The sequence below is a fragment of the Lynx canadensis genome, chromosome B4 (assembly GCF_007474595.2).
Source record: "Lynx canadensis isolate LIC74 chromosome B4, mLynCan4.pri.v2, whole genome shotgun sequence".
In the NCBI taxonomy this organism is placed as follows: domain Eukaryota; kingdom Metazoa; phylum Chordata; class Mammalia; order Carnivora; family Felidae; genus Lynx; species Lynx canadensis.
The window spans coordinates 55564199-55588193 of NC_044309.1; the positions used below are offsets into that span (position 1 = coordinate 55564199).

At 34.6% G+C, this 23995-nt stretch overlaps 1 protein-coding gene across 1 annotated transcript in view; it reads left to right on the forward strand.

Moving 5' to 3' along the window:
- ETNK1 (ethanolamine kinase 1) overlaps positions 1–23995 on the forward strand; it is a 67614-nt gene that overhangs the window by 17704 nt on the left and 25915 nt on the right. The window contains exons 2-4 of the mRNA XM_030321930.1: positions 2553–2812; positions 14768–14908; positions 17628–17770. Coding sequence (XP_030177790.1) covers positions 2553–2812; positions 14768–14908; positions 17628–17770 — 544 coding nt within the window. The remainder of the gene's footprint in view (positions 1–2552; positions 2813–14767; positions 14909–17627; positions 17771–23995) is intronic.

Below are 23995 nucleotides of genomic sequence, written 5' to 3' on the forward strand. Positions count from 1 at the left end.
TTATCTAAAGGACTGGAGGAATGAAGTAGGGCCAAAGCTGTGACTGAAAACGAAGAGCAGTCATTCATACTAGCCAAAATAGGGGGATATTTAGTCATTTTTGTGGTTTGAAAAAATTTTATGATTTTGTCTACATTCAGACATGATTACAGAATGGCTTTGTTTTTGTCTTGAACCATTGTGGTCAGAGTGGCCTCACCTGATGTTGGTGTTCTGTGAAATTATTTATGTTCAATAGAACCTCAAGGCTTTACTGTGTGTGCCAGGTCAGTTCCTAGTTGTTGGGCTTCTTTTCTGTTAGTAATTTAATTTTTCAAATGTAAACTAGGCTCATTGCAGGAAAATGAAAGTGAGAAAACATACATAAACCAAAAGGAAAAAGTTTAGAGAAACAAAAAAAACAAGATTTAACCTGTCTGCCTAATATTTTCTTGAATATCTTTGCAGACATTTCTATCCTTATTTATACATACAATATTTTTATAGATGTGAAGTGATATTATTCATGTATTTTTTTTTTTACAAGAATTTATGGTTTATTATTTCGTTGGAAGTATGTAGTTATTGCACAGTAGAGGATGCTGGGGTTAGTTTCACAGTCTTTGTTACAGTAAGTTGAGATATTTTATCGTACATCTGAAGTTACAGAATAATGTATATGAATTGATATGACCTTGTAGTAGACAGTATGCTTTTCAACACAGATTTTAATAAAATGATTTGCATTTAGTGTAAGTGCATATGCTTCTTGTCAATTCTACATACAATTTTGTGAAATCTAGGTGGAAAGCAATACTTGTATGTCTCTGCATACCTGAAAAAGTATTTAAAATAAGCCTCTTTACTTAACTCATGTAATTTACCTGCATTATGTGAATAAGGATAATAGTCAAGTCTTGTATATAATAAAAAAATATATATATAAACTAGTTGGGGTGACTGGGTGGTTCAGTCAGTTGAGCATCCAGCTTCAGCTCAGGTCATGATCTTGTGGTCTGTGAGTTCAAGCCCCAAGTTGGGTTCTGTGCTGATAACCTGGAGCCTGCTTTGGATTCTGTGTCTCCTTTTTTCTCTGCCCCTACCCTGCTCATGCTCGCTCTCTCTCTCAAAAATAAGTAAACATAAAAAAAAAACTAAAACAAAAAAAACCCCAAACCTAGTTAGCTGTGTATTATGTTAACTTTAGTAAACAGTTCCAGATTTTCACCTGAAGATATAAGCCTTTTCAGATGTCGTTTATCATTACAGTAATCTTATTGAAATAGAAACGTTTACATTTTTTTCTCAGGCATTAACTAAATATGTGTACATTTAAAACTTATCCTTTGGCTCTTTTTCCTGTTATTTATTTTTTTTTTTTTGACAGTTTTCTTGGAAAAAAATGTCCTTAACTCTTGCTTACACTTTGAGTTTTATCTCTTGTCCCTTTATTCCACCTGAGAGCCTCCAAAAGCTTTGAGCAAATAGAAAAATTAGTTTTAGTATCAAATAAGAGGAAAATAAAAATTGCAGTTTTTGAATACATTTGAACTAACACTGCTAATCATCTGTTTGCCTTTTAAGTGTACCATTTGTGCTCAGAAAGAAAAAAGAACTTGACATACTTGACATAAGCTCTTGAAAAGTCCCAAAAGTCCCTTTTAGAAAATATTGTGGAAGTTTCTACTTAACCTCTCATTTCCTCTCATTAAGGTTGTACTTCTCTTTTTAGCCACAGTATTTAAGTTTAAAAAGTTATAACCTAAATAAATGCTTACAACAACTTCTAATGCATGTTGTGTTAAGTAACCTTTTAAAATTGGCATTTAAAATTCATTTTTTATAAGTTGGAGATTTACCATAATTCGTAACGTATGGTAGATTTATATTTGTATATTTAAACTTGTGAACGTTATTATTATTTAAACATTTTTGTATCTTAGGGAGAGAGCTCGAGTGAGCAGGGGAGAGGGGCAGAGAGAGAGCAAATCTTAAGTAGGCTCTGTACTGAGCGTGGACATGAGGTTTGATCTCACGACTGAGATTATGACCTGAGCTGAAACCAAGAGTTGGATGCTTAACCGACTGAGCCATCCAGGCACCCCCTAAACTTGTGAATATTATTAAAGACCTTTATACGTTAAATGCCATGCTGAAAGAGGGCAGTGTCTCTGTTTTCAGAGAGTTTCCGGACTATTAGACATAGGAGATTGTGTGTGTATACACACATTTATAGTGATTGCAGTACAAGGTATACTTTGAGATACAATAGCATCAAAACATTGTATAGAAGTACTAGAGATTGAATAATTAATGCTTTTGGATCAAGAGAAAAGACATAATGTTATGGGAATTAAGGGCAACATATTAAGCGGTAGCATTCCTTTTTATTTAAATCTAGAATTAAAATTATAGACCTGTTTGGCAAAATTGTATTTAAAAGTTTTTTTTTATGTTAAAAAGTAGATGTTTCAGTTATTTTCAAGTTATCTGCTATTTCATTTGTTAATGAAGTGTATAATTGGTTTTTCACTCATTTTTTTCTTTCTTCTTTTTTTTTTTTCCTTTGGCAGCTTTTCACAGATGGAATCACAAATAAACTTATTGGCTGTTATGTGAGTAATACAATGGAGGATGTAGTCCTGGTGCGAATTTATGGCAATAAGACTGAGCTGTTAGTTGATCGAGATGAGGAAGTGAAGAGTTTCCGAGTGTTGCAGGCTCATGGCTGTGCACCACAACTCTACTGTACCTTCAATAATGGACTGTGCTATGAATTTATACAGGGAGAAGCATTGGATCCAAAGCATGTCTGCAACCCTGCCATTTTCAGGTATATTTACTTTCTCTAAATTTTTCTTTCTGATGAATAAAAGTATTAAGTGCACTAAGGAATTACATGTATATTTTAAATGTTTATTTATTTATTTTGAGAGAGAGAGAGAGAGAGAGACAGAGGGAGAGAGAACCCCAAGCAGGGTCCGTGCTCAACGTGGAGCCCAGTGTGGGGCTCGATTCCATGAACCATGAGATCATGACCTGAGCTGAAATCAAGAGTCAGATGCTTAACCAACTGAGCCACCCAGGTGCCCCAGGAAATATTTTTTAAATATTTAAAAGGCAGTTGCCTTTTCTTTGAGCAATTATTTGGTTAATTTAGAAACTTCTTTAGTTTGGACTCTGCTTTGTTTTTGCTGAAGAAGAAAAAAAATCCTTTCTGTCTGCCATCTCGTTATTGACTCTTTGCAAAAGAAAGGACTCTAGCATGTGGTTTTGGATTAGCCTGCTACTGAGTGTCAAGGCTTCCCCTTAATTTTTTAAAGTAGTGCGTGGATTAAAGCATCACACATTTCTTATTACTAACTTTTGTAACTCAGTTGGTCATATTTTCAGAGATTTTGCTTACTAAGATGCTTTTAATTCTGTTAACGTTATATTACTTTTTAATTCATTGTATTATGTTTTCTATAACGATAACGTCTTGCATATGCTTGATCATTTTTCTAAAATTGCTTTTAGAGTTCTCTTTCTTTTAAAAACTAGCAAATGAGCTTGATTTGAAAACTGCAAATTCATTCATAGTTTAAACCAGAAGTTCTCAGACATTTTGGTCTCAAGATCCCTTAACAGCTCTTAAAGGTTATTGAGGACCCAAAGAGGTTTTGTGAGTTACATCTATCAATATTTACCATGTTAGAAATTAAAACAACTTTTTTTTTAATTCAGGAATCTCACTTGCACATTGTTAGCTATCAGTGTGATAACATTATCACACCACTTCATGTAGCTTCTTGAAAACTATACTGTATACTCACGAGAGAGTGAAAAAGGTAAATAATACCTTATCAAAGTAGTTTTAACTGTATAAACTTGAAAGGGTTTTGAGGTTCCAGGGATCCTGGGTCATATTTTAAGAGTTGCTATGTTAACACAGTGATGAAAATGGAATGGACCAGTATTTATGTATATTATAACTGTTTCAAATAATATTTAAAAATATTTTGGTATAGAAATCTATTCAAACCCCAGTTATTAACAAGATAGAGTCTCCTCCCTTACATGAGTATAATGTTTAGTATGTATTTTTTTAGGTTTTAAGTAATCTCTGCATTCAACATGGTGCTCCAACCTACAGCCTTGAAATCAAGAGTCATACACTCCTCTGACTAAGCCATCCAGGCTCCCCTGTTTAGAATTTATTGAAGGATCCCAATTAATAGATAATGTCTTTTTTCATTTGTGTTACATTTTTTGTTGTGTTTAGGTTTGTGCGTGCGTGTGTATGAAATTTATTTATAAACCCTTAAGCTTGTTCACAGTGTCTGAAGTATATCAATATAACAGGATTAAAGGTGATTAGATGCATAAATTAGGCCAAAGGAAAAGCTGGAGTTAGATTCAGATACAAAAAGTATATTCCATAATGTTCTCTTCTCCATAGAGAAGGGCCATCTTACTAGTAACTAAAGCAAGGAGGAAAATAATGAGTCCTTGTCCAAGAGATTTAAGAAGAAAGTTGCTTAAAGCTAATACAACTTTAACTGGTATAGCAGTCTTCTTTTTTTTTTTTTTTAATGTTTTTTTATTTTTGAGAGAGAGAGAGAGAGCATGAGCAGGGAAGGGGTAAAGAGAGAGGGGGACAGAGGGTCTGAAGCAGACTCTGTGCTGACAGCGGTGAGCACGATGCAGGGCTTGAACCCATGGACTCACAAACCGTGAGATCATGACGTAAACCAAATTGGATGCTGAACCAACTGAGCCACCCAGGCACCCCACTGGTGTAGCATTCTTTTTTTTTTTTTTAATGTTTTTATTTATTTCTGAGAGAGAGAGACAGACAGGCAGAGTGCAAGTGGGGGAGGGGCAGAGAGCGAGGGAGACAGAATCTGAAGCAGGCTTCAGTCTCTGAGATGCACAGAGCCCGACATTGGGGTCACACTCAAGAACTGTGAGATTATGACCTGAGCCAAAGTTGGACACTTAACCAATTGAGCCACCCAGGCGCCCCTGGTGTTGCCGTCTTAACTGCCTTAATGTTGATATTCCTAAACTATCTTTAACACACTGAATTTAAACTTTTCGTTGAACTATTGGCAGTGGGTACTATCTGTTGGTCAGTAGTACATATTCAGAAGATTTCTCACTTCTCTTTATTCTATAATCTCATGATGGAAAGTAGATGCTCAGGACAGTTTTTTTCCTCTTTGAGTGATCGTGGAAAGTTACAGAATCAAAAGTCATGTGAAATTCTTTTTTTTTTTTTTTTAATATTTATATTTGAGAGAGAGGGAGACACAGAATCTGAAGCAGGTCCAGGCTCCAAGCTGTCAACACAGAACTTGATGCGGGGCTCGAAACCATGAACTGGGAGATTATGTCCTGAGCTGAAGTCGGATGCTTACTGACTGAGCCACCCACGTGCCCCAAAAGCCATGTGAAATTCTATATATGGCATTATACCTCTGCCACTATGAATATACAGTGGAATAAGACTGCTTCAGCTTTATGAGCTATGTGAAATTGGGCATAGTACTTAAACATTTTGTGCCTCAGTTTTCCTACCTAAAAAATGCGAATAATAATAGTACCTATTTCTAGGGGGTTGTTGTAAGGATTAAAGTTGTAGTGTATGTAAAAAGTCTAGAACAATGCCTGGCATGTATTAAACACTATGTAATATGTTAGCTTTTATAATTACAATTTTTTTCCTCAAGACTTTCACATTTTAACTTATGGAGAGCTTTTAAGAACTTAGACATTAATTGAAGTATTAAATACTAATCCGTTGACTTTATTATGCTTTTAGAAACATTTTCTGAATTTTAAATTTCATAGACTTTTTTTTTTTTTGCTCTTGTGTACTATTATAACATTATATATTGTTCCTTAAGGTGTGAGGTGTATGCAAACAGCATGTAGATGTAGCATAGCAAGTAATCATTGCCACTAACCCCCCCCCCCACTTGTTTGTGATAGACAATACTAACCAGTCTTGGAACTCTTTCCTCATGAACATGGGAGATTTCAGAATCTTTTTCAACTAAGCTATTTTAGGTACTTAATACTCATGAGTAGTCCCTTGTTTTAGTTTTTATTTTAGCTTTCTTGAAGAGACCATTTTACATTAAAAAGTTAAGATTTTATTTTACTTTATATTTTTAAAGTTTATGTATTTTGGAGGGGAAAGAGAGAGAGAGAGAGGGAGGGAGGATGAGCAGAGGAGGGGCAGAGATTGCTGGAGAGAGAATCCCAAACAGGTTCTGCACTCTCAGTGCAGAGCTCCAAGTGGGTCTCGAACTCATGAATTGTGAGATTATGACATGAGCTGAAACCAAGAGTTGGATTCTTAACCAACTGAGCCATCCAGCCGTCCCTGAAGATTTTATTTTTAACTAATATTTTTAAAAAAGATAGAGTAATGGGTAATAGAGTAACAGGTATGTTATAATTTTTATTAATTGGAGAAATGACGTATTAAAGTGATGATGGTGGCTAATATTGATACAACACTTAATATGAACTGGACACTGTTCTGAATACCTTATGTATATGCATTTTCTTAAATATATTTTTTAATTAAGTAAACTGTATGCATGATGGGGGGCTTGAACTCATGACCCCAAGGTCAGGAGTTGCACACTCCACTGACTGAACCTGCCAGGCACCCCAAAACACCTTAAGTGTATTAATAAAGTCAACTCACAATAATCCTAGGGAATAGATAATATTAAAATCCATTTTAATAGATGAGAAAAGTAAGATTTTAAGTAATTAGTCATGTGACTAGTACATCCCAGAAGATAATGAGTAACTTAATCTTTTTACTTACTCACTGAGAAAAGAACATAACATGTAAAGGAAAATAGTAAGGCCTTTATTACTCCACCTATTACAAGTAAAGTGAAAAAGATTCAAGAAGAAAATAAATGCAGCTTCCCCCATTTATTGATTTGTGATTATTCTCTATAATTAAATCATTGCTGTTAAGCTTATTATAGAATTTCTGTTTTAAAGGGAAAGCTTTTCATAATTGTATGTAATCTTAAGTAGAAAGATGGAAAATTACAGTTTTTGATCAAGAATACTGAATTTTTGTTAAGGCTCATTTTGGTATTTGATACCATGTCATAAAAATGTTTGCATTAAATCAACTACATGACATTCTGAAAAAGACCAAACAATGGAGACACTAAAAAAATCAGTGGTTGCTAAGGGTTAGTAGGGAAGGAGGAATGAATAGGTGAAACAGAATTTTTAGGGCAGTGAAAATGTCTGCATGATATTTTAATGGTGGATACCTGTCATAAATTTGCTCAAAGCCATAGAAAGTACAACACCAAGTGTGTACCCATATGTAAACTATGGACTTTGGGTGATAACAATATGCCAGTATGGGTTCTTTAGTTGTAACAAATGTACCACTTTGGTAGAGGATGTTGATACTGAAGGAGGTGATGTTTCTGTCAGTGTAGGGGGCATTTGGGAAATGTCTGAACCTTCCTCTCAGATTTGCTGTGAACCTAAAACTGCTCTAAAAAATAAAAAAAGTCTATATAGAAGCCTTTTCCTGTACTTTCAGTTAGATCTACTTAGAATATGTATGATACTAATGCAGGTATATATACATTTCATTAAAAAAAGAACCCATGCTGTTAGAGACCAAAGAGCGCGCGCGCTCTCTCTCTCTCTCTCTCTCTCTCTCTCTATTTTTTTTTTAATGTCTGTTTTTAAGAGAGAGAGAGAGAGAGCGTGCACTTGTGGGGGAGGTGCAGAGTGGGAGACACACAATCCAAAGCAGGCTCCAGGCTCTGAGCTGTCATCACAGAGCCTGACCTGGGACTTCAACTCACGAACTGTGAGATCATGACCTGAGCTGAAGTCAGATGTTTAACCAACTGAGCCACCCAGGTGCCCCAACAATATATTTAATTAAGTTCTATGACACTTAGCTTGCAGTGAATGATATATTGAATTGACCTATAGTTTTTTCTTAAATGTTCATTTATTTATTGAGAAGAGAGCCCATGTGCACACCCATGTGTGCAGGGGATGGGCAGATGGAAAGAGAGAATCCCAAGCAGGCTCCATGCTCAGCGCAGAGCCTGACACAGGGCTCGATTTCACAACCATGAGATCATGACATGAGCCAAAATCAAGAGTGGGACACTCAGCCTGAGCCACCCAGGCACCCCCAATTGACTCATATTTTTGAAAAAAAGAATGGAGGTTGAAAAAGAAAGCAAAGAAGATGACAGGTAAGGATATGGCTAGTTGACACTATAAGTAGTAACACTAGCTATTTACCTTTTTTCCTATTAAATTTATTTCAAGTTACAGTGTAATTCTCTTATGGTATGTATAAGTGTTCAGGTTCTTTTTATTTCTTGCTCCTTTAAAATGTTTATTTATTTTGAGAGGGAGCGTGCATGTGAGTGAGTGCAAGCAGGGGAAAGGCAGTGGGGAAAGAATCCCAAGTAAGCTCTGTGCTGTCAGTGCAGAGCCCAGCATTGGTCTTGATCTTATCATGAGCTGAGTTGAAATCAAGAGTTGGACTCTTAACCAACTGAGCTACCCAGGTACCCCCAGAAGGTTTTGTTAATTACTGTAAAACACAGAAAATATAAAAAGAAGAGCTAATTGAAAGAAGGTCATAGCTGAATTATAAATGATTTTAAAAGGGAATATGGTTTTTACTGGTTTCAAATATGTACAGTGGAATACTTTTTAAAAAAAATCGAGTAAGCAATTGAATAAATGATAATTCTGGAGCCCCAAGAAGAGGTTAGGGGTGTAAATTTGGGATGATTGATGTGCTTGCATTTAGCTTTTCTCCTTTAGAAAATGAATTTCATATATTTATGGTAAAAGGATTTGATTTATTAAATAAGGACTTATTACTAATTTCGGGTTAGGTGTCACATTTTGAGCTGTTGTTATTAGGTAAGCTTGATATGCAGCTAACAGTCTGGACTGATTGATTAATCAGAGCTTCAGTAAGTGCTGATTGAGCCTTAGATCAAAGTCCAAGGTGCTGTCTTGGCTTTGGCTCCTTCAGGCATAGCTACTTGCCACTTGTGTATATTATGATTGTAATAGAGTATTTACTTTGAATATAAAAATTTGATACATATTTATGTTTAGTCTAGAGAAGGAAAAAGAATTCAGACAATCCCTTTTCTCCTAGTAATTTGCAGTGTGACGGACAATAATCTTGGAAAAAAGTAAGCTAAATAGTATACACAGAAAACAGAAAAGGTTTTCAAAAAAAAGTACAGATAATTTACTGTGTATACTTGGGTAAATTCGGCAGTGTTTCACTGAGATCTCATTTAAACTGAACCTTACAGGAAAAGGCAGAGCAGGGAAGAGGCTGTGAGAGAATGGTATGATAAAGACAAGTTGTACCAAGTTAATGCTTAACTAGTAATTCAGCTTATGGAAGTTTACCATGACATGTTTTATTTGAACTTTTCTGTAGCAAACAAGTATTGGAGAGACCTTCAGAAAATTTTTTAAAATTCACAGATGTTTGGGAACTTTCTCATCAGGTGTTTCTCTAATACTTTACTTGCCTCTTGCTAGGAATCCTGGCTATAGTTTAATTTAAAACCACTTGGGGGAGACTGGGTGATAGTTGGTTAAGCTCCAACTCCTGATTTTGGCTCAGGTCATGTCAAGGTTCATGAGTTCAAGCCCCTCATTGGGCTCTGCACTGACAATGTGGAGCCTGCTTGGGATTCTCTCCCTCTGCCCCTCCCCTGCTCATTCTCTCTCTCTGAAAATAAAAACTTGAAAAAAAATGTAAAAAAACCCACCCAGCAACAGACATCATGGGAAAAATGCAGTTTAAAATCAATTATTGCACATTTATCAAAAGGCATAACTAAAAAACACTTCCAATGTTGTATGTATTGTAGCGGAACTGGTACATTGTACATTGTGGGTTATACGTGATATTGGTAATGTTCTCTTGGAAATCAGTAGGGCAATATATAATCATAAAATAAAGTTATATAGTATGTTTCTATCATGACAACTCTTATAGTCAGATATAACCAAGGCATATAAACACAAATAAATGTACTATTATTGAAATCATAATTTTGGATATTATCTAAAATAATGCAGAATGGCTGATGCAGGCCTAAGAGGAAAAAATTCACTTAATAGATGAACTTTGCTACAATCACACAATAATTTGCTTATGTGAAAACCCAAAGGGAGTATGTAAAAATGAAACAAGCTCTATTGGAGTGGTAAGATTAGAGATTACTTTTCAATTAAAAAAATTCCTGTTATTGTTATAATACTCTTAATTTTTTGAAAGCTTACAAGAGTGGGAGCAATTAGTATTATTGAATATTTAAGAAGTTCTCCGAAGCCTTGAAATTTTCAAATGTTTTGTTTTACTGAGTGTGGGGTTTTTTTTTTTAATTTTTTTTTTTTTTCCAACGTTTATTTATTTTTGGGACAGAGAGAGACAGAGCATGAACGGGGGAGGGGCAGAGAGAGAGGGAGACACAGAATCAGAAACAGGCTCCAGGCTCCGAGCCATCAGCCCAGAGCCTGACGCGGGGCTCGAACTCACGGACCGCGAGATCGTGACCTGGCTGAAGTCGGACGCTTAACCGACTGCGCCACCCAGGCGCCCCAGAGTGTGGGGTTTTAAAGTAGCATTTGCCTTGATATTAGTGCAGGGAAGCCTTACTTAACTGAGACCAGGTAGAAGAAGGACCAGTCTATGACAGTGAAAATCAGAAATCTTGAGGTAATTTTTGATTACTTTGTTATATATACAAATAAAAATTCATGGTTTAGGGGTGCCTGGGTGGCCCAGTTAAGCACCGGACTTGATTTTGTCTCAGGTTCATGGATTCAGGCACATTGGTGCTCTAGGCTGACAATGTGGAGCCTGCTTGGGATTCTCTCTCCCTCTCTCTTTCTACCCCTCCCCTGCCTGTATGCACATATGCTCTCTCAAAAAAAAAAAAAAAAAAAAAACCAAAACATCATGGTTTATTAAGTAAGTAGTGCAGAATTACATTATTGAAGAGATTTTTTTGTAGTTTTTTGTCTGTTGTATGTAAAATTTACTAAGAGAAAATAACCGAATTGCTCTAATCAAGTCTTGTTAAGAACTGTATAACCATTTAATTAAAAAAATTTTTTTTGGTGGAGGTGCTGGCCAGTAAAAAGGCATATAACATTTGCCCTCTATTATTTTTAAATTTTTTTTTTCAACGTTTATTATTTTTGGGACAGAGAGAGACAGAGCATGAACGGGGGAGGGGCAGAGAGAGAGGGAGACACAGAATCGGAAACAGGCTCCAGGCTCTGAGCCATCAGCCCAGAGCCCGACGCGGGGCTCGAACTCACGGACCGCGAGATCGTGACCTGGCTGAAGTCGGACGCTTAACTGACTGCGCCACCCAGGCGCCCCTGCCCTCTATTATTTTTAAAGTATACTGTTAAGTAGTATTAAGTACATTCCCATTGTTTTGCATCCAGCCTCCACAGTTATTTTCATCTTATAATACTAAAATTTTATATGCATTAAACAGCAACTTTCCAATTCTCCCCTACCCCCAGCCTTGGCAGCCATCATTCTACTTTCTATCTGTATGAATTTGACTGCCTTAGATACCTCATGTAAGTCGAATCACACTTTTGTCTGTTGATTGGTTTATTGCACTTAGTAGGGTGTCTTCAAGGTTCACCTGTCTTGTAGTATGTGTCAGAATTTCCTTCCTTTTTAAGTCAAATACTCCATTTTATGTATGTATTGCATTTTGTTTATCCTCTCATCCATGGATGGACATTTGGGTTGCTTCTACCTTTTTTTTTCTTTCTCTCCCCAATAATTTTGTTTTTCTTATTAGGAATCTGACACTCAGAAATGAAATGATTTGCTTATTTAAGTTCAGACCGAAAGTAACAATGGCAGAGTCAGAATGAAAATCCAACTAATTCAATGTAGTGTTCTGGTGGGGGGGTGTCTATAGTGAGAAAGGCTTGGCTTTTGCATCATGCAATCTTCCAAATCCTGGCTCAGCCTGTTACCCACCATTCTGTCAGAAAATTTGAAGGCACTCAAAATTAGTAGGTGCTTTCTCTTCTAGTAGCTCTTCATGTTTAACAAATTCCCTTAAATTCTAAGAGCCCCTTGGGTAACATTTTATTCAGTTTTGAAGTATTTACTGTAGAATTGTCATTTCAGTCACTCTCAGCTGAATAATTGATAATTGGATAACTTCTGAGACTACATTTTGTATTTTGTAAATCAGGGTTTCGTACGGACTTTGGGGTAAAACTATGAAAAATGACACTACTATTCACTTATTTTAAAAAACCACAGCAAATAAAATTTGTCCGTGTTAAATACATGTTCTACTATGTGATCCTTCTCCTGAATCACTGGTCTCATTTGTTCAGTAAACATTTCTAGAACGTAAGGTTTGGTTGACATAGATTGCCCTTTGAGTTTATGTAACATGGATTGTACCTTTCTTCAAGACTTTTGGTCCTGGCTTTCCTCTTTAAAGTTTTAAAATCAGTTCTTAATGGGCTTAAGATGTATGTGTCACATATACACTTGCATGTATGTGTAAGTATATATGTATGTATGTGTATGTGTATATATACAAAACTTTTCTTTGTTTTGGTTTTGTTATCTGACTTTTTCATTAAGTTTCTTGGTGCTTAAAGTACCATATATGCATTTGGGCCTACCTTTATATGTATGTGTGTGTGTGTGTGTGTGTGTGTGTGTGAGATTGGCTAAAACTAGATTTTTTGTGTGTGTATATTCATATAGACATGAATACATACATATATATATATATATGGTCTGGGGGAAGGTCATTCAAGCAATACTTACTTAATTTATGTAAAGCAATGTTTGCTGATTTGAGAGATATGAACCAAGGCGCACGTATTTTGTGTAATGTATTAGGTAATCTAATTTGTGTAATATTTTGGTAATATATTAGGACTCTTGATAATTGGAAAATTCAAACTGACTTAAAGAAGGAGGGATTTATTGGTGCATATAGCTGAGGATACTGAGTTCAAGCATGGGTGGATCCAGGGACTGTTAACATTGTCATTAGAGCAGTATCACGTTTCTCTTTTATTCTGTGTTAGCTTTATAGTCTTACAAGTTTTCTTAAGAGTGGCAGTAATAGGGGTACCTGGCTGGCTTGGTCATTGGAGCATGTGACTGTTGATCTTTGGGTTGTATGGTTGGGCTCCACGTTGGGTATAGAGATTATTTAAAAATAAAACCTTAAAAAAAAAGATGGCAATTATTATTATTAGCAATTACATACAGGCCTATCTAATCAGTTTAGCAGTGGTGGGAGGAGGGCAGGGAGCAGGGGAGTTCTTCTTTTTCTAATAGTTTCAACCAGTCAGAAGCATCAACGAAAATTCCCTTTGGCTTAGTTTGAATAATATGCTCAGAACCAATCATCATGGAACAAATATGGAAGAATGGAATGCTCTGGGCAATTCTGTGTCATATTGTAACTCCTAAAATTAGTGCTACAGATGTGATACAGGGTTAGGATTGAGGTCAGCTCTATATGAACCACATGAACTAAAAGTGAAGGGAATGGAGATTTCTTCAAAAGAAAATCAGAACTCTTTTATTACTAGAAACTAGGTACATAAGAATATTCACCATACTATAAAAATATAATAAAACTGTGTATTTAATCACAGTACTACAGTGCTAGAGTATTGTGTGCTTTAATGCAGCAGTTTTCAAACACTTTTGCATATCAGAGTCCTCTGAGAAACTTAAATATCTTGATGCCCTGGCTGTACTACAATTAAATCAGAATTTTTAAGGGTAATACCTTGGCGTTTATTTATTTATGTATGTAGATGTGTATGTGTGTATGTTTCTGAAGTTTAATTTCAGTATAGAGCCAGGCTGCGGAATTGGAGCATTATATCAGTGTTTCTCAAACTTTACAGTGTATTGCGATCACCTGGAGATCTTGTTTAAAATGAGAGTGCAGGGTCCCACCCTCAGAGATTGTGATTCAGTAGATCTGAGGTGGGGCATCAGACATTCTAGATGGCGCTATGTCATAGCTCCTAAAACTTGTACTTTGAAGAGCATTACATTAGATTGTGAGCATCTTCAAAATTAGCCAGTTTTAAGTTCTTACTATTAAGTCATTACTTACTATTAAGTCATTTTTCCCACCTGCTAGTCTTTATAGGCTGTTTGGTAACTTGTTTTGCATGCTTATTCTTATATTAGCGTTTGCTGTTCTAGGTTCTACAGATAAAAAGATAGCATGGATACACGTATACATAGCTTCAGATTATTTTGTTGAATTGAGAAGATTGATTCTGACATCAGAAGACCTTTTTTTTTTTAAAAAAGTTTATTTAAACAGCGCAATTTAAATGTATTGCTGATTAATGTCTAATATGAGCCTTGAAGTCATTTATAATTTTTTGTTGTTCTGCTGGTCCTAACCATTGTTTATGGAATCAGAATAGACCACTTACTTCTAGACACTCAACCCCTTTTGGATATAACATTTATTCACTGTATCAATTGTAGGTGTTTTTTTCCTACTGATGCTTTAATCATTTGTTTGCCTCTCCTTCTGAGAGTTGCCTTGACAAATTAATTTTGACTCTTACATAAGATAAAAATGAAATCCTGTTCTAAAATGAATGCATACTAGTTATTTTAGTTTACCCACGAGTAGACATAAAACCTATGATACTTAACATTTTCTTTTTATGCTGTTTTGTCTTAAAACAGACTCATAGCACGTCAGCTTGCTAAAATCCATGCTATCCATGCACACAATGGCTGGATTCCCAAATCCAATCTATGGCTAAAGATGGGAAAATATTTCTCTCTCATTCCTACAGGATTTGCAGATGAAGACCTTAATAAAAGGTAAAATTACTTTTACATTTGAAATTGTTTTACCTTGTTTTGCTATACATAATAGGGTTTTAGAGGTAGCTTACAAGGTTTCTGTGTATAAAATCTGGCTTGGTTGCTCTCTTAGTATTTGATTAAATTAGCATTGCTTCATCTGACTCTCAAGATGGCACTACAGGAGTGTAACTGCCTTTCTCGCCCAGCCAACTCAAGAACAAAAAAGACAATCTACACAGTCCTGGGAAGTGGGTAGTACGTAGATGGTAGAGATGACCAGTCAAGAAACAAATATAGAAACATTTATTTGGAAGAAGGATAGAGTAATGATTGCTCTGAAGGGGTACTTTTTGCATAGAATGAGTTGGCCATGGAGCCCTTTTTTAAAGAATTCTTTTTGTTAAAAGCTGTTTTAAATAGGCGGAGAAATTTACATTTACTACTACAGTGTAGTAATACTGGAGTGTGAAAAAGTTTGCATTGTCTTAGTTTACTGAGAATTTAAGCCCCAGGTAATAAGGTTGAAAATTCAATTACTTGAGTCTTTTGAGAGGGGTAGGAGGTGGGGGGGTGGGTAGGGAGAGGCAGAGAGAATCCCAAGCAGGCTCCATGCCTCAGTGCAGAGCCTGATGTGGGGTTTGATCTGACAACTATGAGATCATTATCTGAGCTGATATCAAGAGTTGGACGCTTAACTGACTGGGCCACCCAGGTGCCCCTCAATTACTGGAGTCCTACTTGGCTTTTGTAAAACTGACTCCCTAGGTTCAAAAAGTAAGGCACTTCATTATATTTTATATAAAAACACTTGTAAATTAGTATTTGGAATCTAAGTTATATGAACACATTTTTATACAGTGTGATTAATACTAGTATAAAAATTAGGAATTTTATTTTCCCCTTTATATCTATTCAGGAATTTTTCATTTTAAGGACAGTAGAGGCAGGCAGGACCTATAGAGCTTTCCTTCTTTCTGTTTACTTTTTATAATTCATTAGAGAAAAATGACTATTGTTCTGTTGAGTTGGATTATTTCACAGATTAGTTTGATTCACTCAGTGTATGTGTTTTTATTTGCAGGTAGCTTGTCAGACTTTGATAGGGACAGTATACCCTTTTACTTGGGTTAGGCAAACATCTGTAAATGTGTCCAGTATGCTAGATATTCAGGAAGTGACAGCAGAAACCCCCACAAAATCCTCTTTTGAAATAACTATTTTATTAAAAAATTTGGGGGAATGTCACTTAAAAATAACGAAGTAGATGGCAATGGCGAATGTAAGATTTTCTTGACTTTATAAGATAATGCAGAGTTCGGAGGCAGCATAGTATTGTGTGGATTAAGAGCACAAGATTCTGGAGTCCAGATTGCCTAGGGTGAAGCCTTAATTCTGCCATTTAACAGTTCTGCTGTGTAACTTTGGGCAGAACTGTTGCAGTTCTGTTACCTGGAACTGTTACCTGTTCCTTGTCTGTAAAATGGAAATAACAAGAGTAGTATATTTACCTTTTAAGGTTTTTATGGGGATTGAGATAGTATATGCAAAATACATAGATATTGTATACATAGATAATACACAACTAAAACATTAAAAACAAAGTATGAGAAATATGTTTCATATTTTTTTGGTTCCCTTTTGTTTGTATATGATTGTAATTATCACGTTCAATCCTTTGAGTTTTAGTTATTTCTATTCAACACTATAGATTTTACATAGTTTCTTGAACAGTTACACCGTCTTCAAAAGAGCATGCATGTAAGGATTACTTTTGGAATCTGTGTAGAGAAGAATGGCAGTAGTGGGAAAATGCAGGAATCACTTGAATAGATAGATTCATTAAAATTAAATTAATTGATAGAAAATGGAAAAGTAAGAGAGTAGTTTGAGAGACTGTAAAGGAAGAATGAAGAAAACTTGGCTTAAAGTGTTAAGGAAAGAGAAAGTGTAAACTAACAGCAATTTTGTAAGCCAGATGGTACCCTGGAAGAGTTAGTGGTAGCATTCTATTTTTGTTTTGTTTTATTTTTATCAAGTGAATATAAATATAGCATAATGGTACAGAAGAGTGAGTGTAGGATTCAAAAGCCATAATCTGTAGTCCTGCTTGCCACCCTAGCTACCCTACTTCCTAGTTTCACTACTCAGACCATTTCTATAATAGATAATGGGAGTATTCTACGATATGATTATCACAGATAATACCTGATGATTATCATATAATTTACTTTGTTTATCAATAGTAGATCATGCCTGTTGACTTTGATAGGTAAAGTTAGCATTCACCCTTCTAAACTTGAAATAGATGTTTTAGTTCTTTAATAAACTGTCTTTATAACTTTAAATAATGTACTTAAACCTCTTTTTATTGAACTCTTTGTGTCTTAGAGATAAATGTAAAACATTTAGAATTAGAGCTTAGTAAATGTTAGCTATTAAGTATATGTATATATGTCATGTATTCCTTTCCTCCCCCAATTTTATAGTAATTGATTTTTTTTACTTTTCTACTTTCCTTTTTACTTAGGTTTTTTTTTTTTTTTAATTCATATTAAGTTCATTGTAAAGATTTTCCTTTATTCCAACTTTTAGAATAATTGGCTTATTTTAACTCAGGAATCTGTGGTATTGAATGGAAAGAATTTATTAAAAATAGATTTTAATCTTTAATTAAACTTGAAAAAGTCATTAATGTAAACAGGATGTAATTTCTTTTTTGTTTTTAAACTTAAAGGTTTTTAAGTGATATCCCAAGCTCTCAGATTCTTCAGGAAGAAATGACTTGGATGAAGGAGATTCTTTCCAACCTGGGGTCACCTGTTGTGCTTTGCCATAATGACCTATTGTGTAAGAATATAATCTACAATGAGAAACAAGGTAGGTATCTGACTTTAGCAGTAAGTAAAGTTGATTTCTTTGATGTTCTTAATGGTCCTTTGATCTTTGTATCAGTAAATAAATTTAATTCAGATGTTAGGATTAAAAACATTCATGAAGTCTTTATTTTCTTTTAGGTTAAAAAGTCATGGTAACTCTGCTAAATTAGGAATATATTGTTTATATAGTTGTATAAAATACGTTTCTTAGAAAGCTTGTGGTTCTTGTTAAGAATTAAATGAAAAATGATAAAATGATTTTGTTTATAAATTTAACTGTAAAACCTATTTGGTAATTTATGGTTTGAAAATGTACCTGCTTGTAATGGGAGTTACTGAAAAGGCAACTGACATTGCACTGCTTTTAATAAATACATAATTTCCTCAGTGTTGGGGAGGACAGCAGTATTAGAAACAAATTTGTCTCCAGGTTCTCTATTACCTCTTTATTCTGATTTGTTAGATATTTTGATGATAAGGAGAGAGCTACATATGGAGGAAATGTTATTTGTACTTGCTGAAATTTGTACCTACTCAACTAATAATCATGAAGCTTTGGTAAATAGTTTTAACATTTTTGAGGTATAGACAGTGGTACTTTTTGGTGAAATGTTTTTCCGTGATTGTTTATATCTTGTTGTATTCAAATTCTCTGTTTCCATATTTAAGAAACTCTTGGTTGTATTATATTATTGGATAAAGTGGTTTGAGGTTTGGTTGCTAAAGCATAGATTTCCCTTTAGTAATAAGTTGAAATTAAAAAATATAATTTTGGCTGAAGGTTTAGTATTAATCCAGAAAGTCTGAAACTCTGACCCTTGCATTTTAAAGGAAATCCGTTTTGAGAGTAGTCATTATAGTTGGAAGATTATTTTAAGTCAAAAGTGTTTTTGTGAAGATGCTAAAGTCAAAGAATTCTGATTAAATGGTCATAATTCTATTAAATTGCTATTTATGACCATTCTTATTAGATTGTAAGTCGAGACTGTTCTAATGGAAAGGTTATTAATATTTGTAACTGCCTTTAGCTTGAAGAAAGTCAACCAAAGAGCACTGTCAAGGATGGTAGACTGAAGCACATATTTTCAAAAACGTGTCTGAGTATCTGTTATATTTTATATTTTTATCTGGATTAGAGATTCTATTTTTAAATGCAGTGAGCTAACATCTTTAGTTTGAATGTCTTGAAGTTTTGGTGTAGAAATATTTTTTAAAAAAACTGAAGGTATACCCTAAAACATGAAGTACTTGACAGTGTCCTTCATTATATATTGTCCATTTATTACATATAATTGTCATTTGTCATGTATATACTGCATTATTATAGTAACCAAATCTCAATGCCATTTGTGAGACATGAGTACTAGTTTTACATTAAACGATGTGTTAGCTTTTTAGTTCAGTGCAAGACCAAATAACACATTTTATAATAGAATTTCAAGTGAGGGACTTCATCTTACTTTTGAAGTGGACACTCAGCTTTATTTTTAACTGCAAGTTAATCAAAGAGAATCTGTTATTTCCTTTGGAATATAGTTTTAACTTTTCATATTTTTATTTTATAAGTTTCTTTTGCATATTCATTTCACAGAACAATCTTGTTTATGAAACTAAAATACAAGGGACCAAAAAAATCAGATTACTTTGTCTTAGGCATTAAAAAAATGCATTTTTACTTTTTTATTTAATCAGTTGCCTATCTAAACTATTGATCAGTGATATGAAAAGTTCTCATTTTTCAAACAAAATCTTTATGCTTCAGTTTGACTCCTATGTTGTCATTTGTTTATTTTACCAAGAGTTACCTAATTTTTCTTCCCTACACAGAAAGAATGAATTTCACAGTTCAACAAATGTAATTATTTTGATCTATTTTTCCTCTCTTCAGAAAGTCTATTGTGTACCATTTGTTTCTTCTTGTCTTTGTGGTTATATTTTGTGTGTTAGTTATGGATATGTTCTGTTATTTTTCCTTACCAGTGGTTTTAACAGTGTCTGTTAGGAAGGCAAGTTTGGACTTTATGGCATCCATTAAAAAAAAAAGTCAATTGCTATGTGATTAGTTGATACATAGTATTAAGCAAATAGGGTTGGAATGTTGTTCAGTAGAATCTAAAGGTCATGAAAGTGTGGCATGAGGTTTGTTCTTTGTATTGTTATCTGTTTCAAATTAGGAGCTAATGGTTTTGAAGTAATATAACTGTATGGCATATTTACCTTTAGTTATAAGGAGGAGATACCTACCATGCCTCGTGCTTAAAAAATTGTAAAATTCTATACATTTAGTAAATGTAATTAGCAAACAATTAAACTAGCATTAATTTTTACAGCCGCAGTCTTAAGGAGGATAATTAAAATTAGAAATAGGGACGGCAAAAGTTCTTTATCTTAACTAGTTACCTTGTTATGGTATCTAAAAGCCCAAGTGTGAAGTCTTTTGAGATTAAAATAATTTCTACATAGAATAAGTAATTAAGCTGCATATCCTATCATAGGTGTGTTTAATTTGTTACCACTTTTTAAGTCATTCATGTGATTTGAGCTCAGGACTTAAGTGTTTTGTACCCACTTATGAGATATAAATATGTAAACATAATAAGATGAAAGCCAAGGGACTGGCTTTGACATCATCAAGCTTAGTATCTCTAGTATGTTTCAGACCTTTAATTTCTCAGAAGTGCAGATTTTAGTTATTAAACTTCATGAATTGATACTGGATCATCTTGAAGTTTCCACGTGTATTTTTTCACCATAATACTTTAGATTTTGTACATTGTCACTGGATTAAACATTTCTAAGTAATTTTTTTAAGTTAATTTATTTTGAGAGAGAGAGGGAAGAAGGAGCAGAGAGAGAGAATCTCAAGCAAGTTCTGCGCTGTCAGTACAGAGCCCGATGAGGGCTTGGAACTCATGAACTGTGAGATAATGACCTCAGCGCAAATCAAGAGTCGGACACTTAACCCGATGAGCCACCCAGGCGCCCCTAAGTAACTCTTAAAAGTAGATGTGTTAAAGCTTAGTTACAACTAAGAGAAGTTGGAAAGGGTATAGATGTTGGAACCAAGCACACTTAGGTTCACACCCCTGCTCAGTCACATACAGAAGTAGGTGGTATTAGACACATTGTTTTATCTCTCTCTCTCTCTCTCTTTTAAATTTTTATTGTTAAGTAATTTTTGTGTCCAAAATGGGGCTCTAATTTACAATCCCGAGATCTAGAATTGCATGCTGTACTGACTTAGCTAGCCAGGTGTCCCCATTTTGTCTCTTTATGAACTGTTTATATTTGAACTTAACTATCTGCACCAGAATCACCCAGGGTACTTGGGAAAAATGGATGTTTCTGAGTCTCATCTAAGACTAATTGAACAAGAATTTCTGTAGTTGGGCTTAAGAATCTGCATGTTAAATGGGTTTCCAGGCAGTGTTATACTTCTGATAGCCTAGAAATTTAATTTGCCTTATTCCTAACTTATTTCTAACATCTACTTCATATGTTTCCTGGAAAGATTTTAGATCATGCATACAAGTGTATAGCATTGGAGTAGGTACCTAGCAGCTCCCAGCTATTGCTGTTATAATAGGGGTTGGCAAACTTTTTCTGTAAGGTGTAGATAGTACATTTCAGGCTTTGTGTACCAGATAGTCTCCTTTGCAGTGTAGCTCTAACAGAGCCATAGATAATACATCAATAAATGTGTGTGACTGTGTTCCAGTAAAACTATTTACAAAACCAGACAGTGGGTTGCATTTGGCCTGAGCATATGTAGTTTGCCAACCCCTTTATTATGTTTATAGGATGCATTTTACAAAATGTATTTGATTCTGAAAAAGAGTGGTTACTGTAAGCTAGTGGTTGTGTCTTGTAAATAGGGTAATTATGGCTCATAGATGTGAGATGACAATTCACTTTGTCTTTAGGGGCAGCTTACAGATTTTGTCTTAACTGTAACTTGAGTAAAGTTTAAAAATGTATATATGTATGTGTGTATGTATACATAAGTACATATTTATACACACACAGGATGATGAGCACCCTGCAGTTCATAGGCTTTTTGTACCTGTGAATGTTAACAGGAGATAGTAGGCATCACAGGAAGAAACACTGCCTCTACCTGTTCTCACCATGTCAGTTGACAGGACTCAGGAACATGGGAGAAGAGTGAGCTTCCTTTCTGAAGTTGATGGTAACTATCAAGATTTTTGAAATGTTAGGCAGTGCCAGGAATTAGGTGGTTGGTAAACAGCGGCCCATTCCTTGCCTTCAGTGAAATGACATCTTAAAAAGGTAAGGAAAGAATACTTAATGATGATAAAATTTATTACATGATAAGAAAACCCAATAGCAGTGGTTCTTGTTCCAGAACTAAGACTTACCAGTTGTATTTTATATTAATCATTAATTAAAAAAAAATTTATATGAAGTAGAACAAGTTGTAATATTGCTTATTGACTAACCAACTTTAATTCTAATATTTTAATTTCAGCTAACTCTTTAACTGCTATTTTAGAAGTAATTGCTAAAGCTTTTCAGTATGTTTTCTCATGTCTGATGCTCTGTTTATTGGTGGCTGTTTCATTTATTCTCCCCCATTTCTTCATAAAAGCTCATATAAAGATCTAATATAGAACTTTAAATTTCAGTGATGGCAATCATTGATTATTTCTCTGTGAAATACAGGAAGCTGATTTACAGCTGTTTAAAGAAATACAAATGAATGGAAGAAAAAGGAATCTTTTCCTGGGAATTATGGTGTAAACCAGGTTTTTCTTTAGAGTTTTACACAATGTAAAGAGAAAATGGATGAGGCACCATTCTCAGTCACTTGATTGACTCTAAATCTTACCCAGTGTATTATTATTTGTGAAAGATACTGTGGTTTGGTTGTTTCATTGGTATTTTAATGACATAGAGTTTTGTTTTTGTTGGTTTTATTTTAAAATTTAAGTAAATACAAATTTATTTTTGTATTTGGTAACCTGTATTTTCCAGGGTGGAGTTTTTAATGAAAGATAGTGTTAACCTTGTTTTAACTTGTATTCTGGATTACTATTTAGCATAAAATATCCTTAAATCAGTAAAAAGCTTAAATGCACTGTAAAAGCCTGTTAATAAGCCTATTTAGGAAGAGCTGCCTAAAATAATTACTAGATAAGTGTGTTTTTCTTTACTCATACATTCATTCCCACTGTATGTTCAATCATATACTTGGATAAGAATGTCAGAAATGCCATGCTTCGTTCGTTCTTAGTGTTTCATGCTTATTGCTTCTCCCCCATCTCCCATTTAAACGTATGTTAATCGTTGTGTCCCAGCATTCTCTGCCAAACCTTTGTTTATAAGCATTTGAATACTTACTGTGTGCTAGAGATTGCTCTGTGGATTGCGTGATGAAAGATGAAGGGACCTATTGTCCTTCCAGGAAGCCATATGCCATGTAGTGGAGGAGTCAGATCATGAAACAGATATTTACATTCAGAATGATGAGCGCCATGGTGAAGGTGTACACAGGTACTACTGGACGCCAGAGTGAGGGATGAAGGGAAAGTTTCTCAGAGCAGAATATTCCCTTTTTCTGTAAAAGAGAAGAAGCATTTTGCTAACAGTAGGAAATCATGGTTATTTTTCTCTTTGTTCTCTTTCTGCCTTACCTAACACTGCAGAGCAAGTAGAGTGAGTTGAAAAGATTTTCAGGTTCTCGTATTGGTTATTTTGCTTTTTATTTTTATCCCTTTTCCCAAAATAAAGGTATCCAAACAAATGTAGCATGTGAATTATATAGCCTTAGTTAATGAACTAAATTTTTTGATTTCAAAGGACTTTAAAATTTGGCTGTTTTCAGCCATACTGAGATTTGAACAGTTAAACCCAGTAATGTATGGATTTTATTACTCTCAAGCCATACAAAAAATAAAGTCATAAGAAGAAACATAGTTTTTGAAAATCCAGGTTATAATTTTATTCATTAATCTTATGTTTTACCCATTATGTGCAGTGTGCCTTATTATATAAAGATCAATGATACATGGTCTTAGGCCTTAAAGCAGTGCTGCTTTATTTTTTTAGAGGTCAGGGATCCCTTTTAGAATCTGGAAGATTGAGATTGCCTTCAGAAAATGAACATACACATAAGATTTTATAAAAACTTTGAGGGAGTAGTCTCATTTTTTTCCCTACCCTTGAAACTCCAATTACAAATTCGTGTCTTAAAGAATTAACAAGA